Source organism: Poromitra crassiceps (assembly GCF_964638095.1).
Source record: "Poromitra crassiceps genome assembly, chromosome: 23".
In the NCBI taxonomy this organism is placed as follows: Eukaryota; Metazoa; Chordata; class Actinopteri; order Beryciformes; family Melamphaidae; genus Poromitra; species Poromitra crassiceps.
Window position 1 is genome coordinate 15,704,100 of NC_139639.1, and position 2,156 is coordinate 15,706,255.

Consider the following 2,156-nt stretch of genomic DNA (forward strand, 5'->3'; position numbering starts at 1 on the left):
GATTTTTTGAAGCGTAAATGTAGTCGGTCAGAAAACAGTCAGAAAACACTTCAAAGATCATAAAAGTGCTGTTAATTTATGAAGATGATCTTGCTGAACAAAACCTCTAAGTATCGTACATTTTTGTTAGAAACAGACCTTATTTCAGTCATCTAATCAAAAACCCATTCAAAAAACACATCGACTTCCAGACGGGGGAACCCAGGGTGACTTCCAGGGTGACCCAGGGTGACTTCCGATATACAACATCATCCCTGCTCTACTCTACTTCAGACCATTCATGCAACCAGTCCAGTCCAACGATTTCATTTCACTCTGCTTGAATTATATAAGTCGACATGAGTGGTGTCGACTTGAAGCCTCTGGAAGTGATTGACTAGTAATCTCCCCACTGGCAATCCCTTTGCATGGATGCACCATGGATGACTAACAGCCTTAGGCAATCCGAGTGACTGACGGAAAATCCATGCTCCCCTCTCTGGGATGTCTTTTGGAAAAGGAAAGCTGGCTTTTGGAGCAAAATGTGATGCTGATTTGAGTGTGACTTCTATTATCTTTTACTTTGCTTATTTTTATATCTTCGAAATGTCTATTTTCTTATCGAATAGAGTGGAACAAATGTGCAGTTATCACGTCTTGCAGTGCATTTCTCACTGTGATTTTAGTGCAATACTGTAGTGTCTCTGCCTGTGGTGGTCTGACCATGTTTGTAATGTGGTGATGTGGCTGTGTGCACTTTTTGCCCAAGACAAATTTCCCCTAGGGCACAATAAAGTTGATCTCATCTCATCATCTCATGTCTTCTTTACCTTCCTCTATCTCTCTAAACACTCTCTGACACTCTTTTGCAGTCCCCGGTAATAAACCCAATACAGTATGAATCACTTAGGTGGAATCTGATGGCTATCAACAGAGTCTGTTCCTCTGTTCATTCCCTCTGTCCAAAACACAATCCACTATTCATTACACCATCATGTCCTAATTGCTCTCAAAGGTTCAGTGTGGCCCATAAAGATGAAAGGCAAATATTGGTACAATATTGCATGGAACTCAATGATCAGAACCAGGGTGAGCGGGTCACGGCCGGCGTGTGAGAGCATGTTGAGGAAGCGGCTGGTTCGTGAAATCAGCTAAACATGTTTTCATTTAAAAGGAATTGCTTTCTCCTGTAAGGAAAATGAAGGGGACGTGTGTGTGTGTGTGTGTGTGTGTGTGTGTGTGTGTGTGTGTGTGTGTGTGTGTGTGTGTGTGTGTGTGTGTGTGTGTGTGTGTGTGTGTGTGTGTGTGTGTGTGTGTGTGTGTGTGTGTGTGTGTGTGTGTGTGTGTGTGAGGTGCAGGGAGAATAGAGGAGTAGAGGAAGTAATCTCTTGCATTAGTGGTCAGGGGTCAGGGCTGCTGAATGCATCAGGAGTTATGGGGGGGGGGGGGGGGGGTTACTGCAGGACATTTGGATGGAGGGGACGGGGGGGGGGGGGGGGGGGGGGGGGGGGACCGGGGTGGTGGTGGGGGGATCAACCACTGGGGCGTCCCGACCAACTGACCTGCTGGGTGAGCTGCTTGCCCCTGAGGAAGAAGCCCAGCAGGCAGCCAATGACCACGGCCAGCACAGACAGGATGAGCAGGCCGTTCTGCTTGCAGACGTTCTTCACCCGTCCCCACACTTCCTCCAGAGCCACCGCCATCCTCCACCACCTCCTCTGCTCCCCGGGCCTGTAGCTGCTGCTGCTGCGTGTCCCGGTCCCGGCAGTGACCTCACGCCCCCCGCCCCCCAGCAAACCAGCCCCCCTCCCCACCTATTCAGCCATATAGAGCCGGGCTCACAGCCAAACAGCTGCGGCGAGCAAGATACAGCGAGGCAGGGAGATGGATGGATGGATGGATGCAGAAGACAGACAGATGAAGGAGCGGGTGGGACAGATAGACGACACAGAGAAGAAACAGCTGAGGTGGGAAGGAGGGGAAATAATCAATGGGGGCAGAGAAAACAGGTGGAATCTGACGTCAGTTAGAAAATAAAGTAGAAGAGAGCCAGAGGTGGATGTCCAAATAGAGAGCACTTCAGAAGTTTGTTCCTCCTGCGAGCTGCGTCCTTGGTTATTCCACACAGCACACACACTTTCAGCTCTCTCTGTCTCTGTGTGTGTGTGTGTGTGTGT

General features: G+C 49.2%; 1 protein-coding gene across 1 annotated transcript in view; it reads right to left on the bottom strand.

Moving 5' to 3' along the window:
* Window positions 1-1,682, bottom strand: part of slc1a7a (solute carrier family 1 member 7a) — a gene marked incomplete at both ends in the record, with an annotated part of 29,122 nt that extends 27,440 nt beyond the window's left edge. The window contains 1 exon segment of the mRNA XM_083659601.1: window positions 1,542-1,682. Within this exon segment, the coding sequence (XP_083515727.1) occupies window positions 1,542-1,682 (141 nt within the window).
* Window positions 1,683-2,156: the final 474 nt, after the last annotated feature.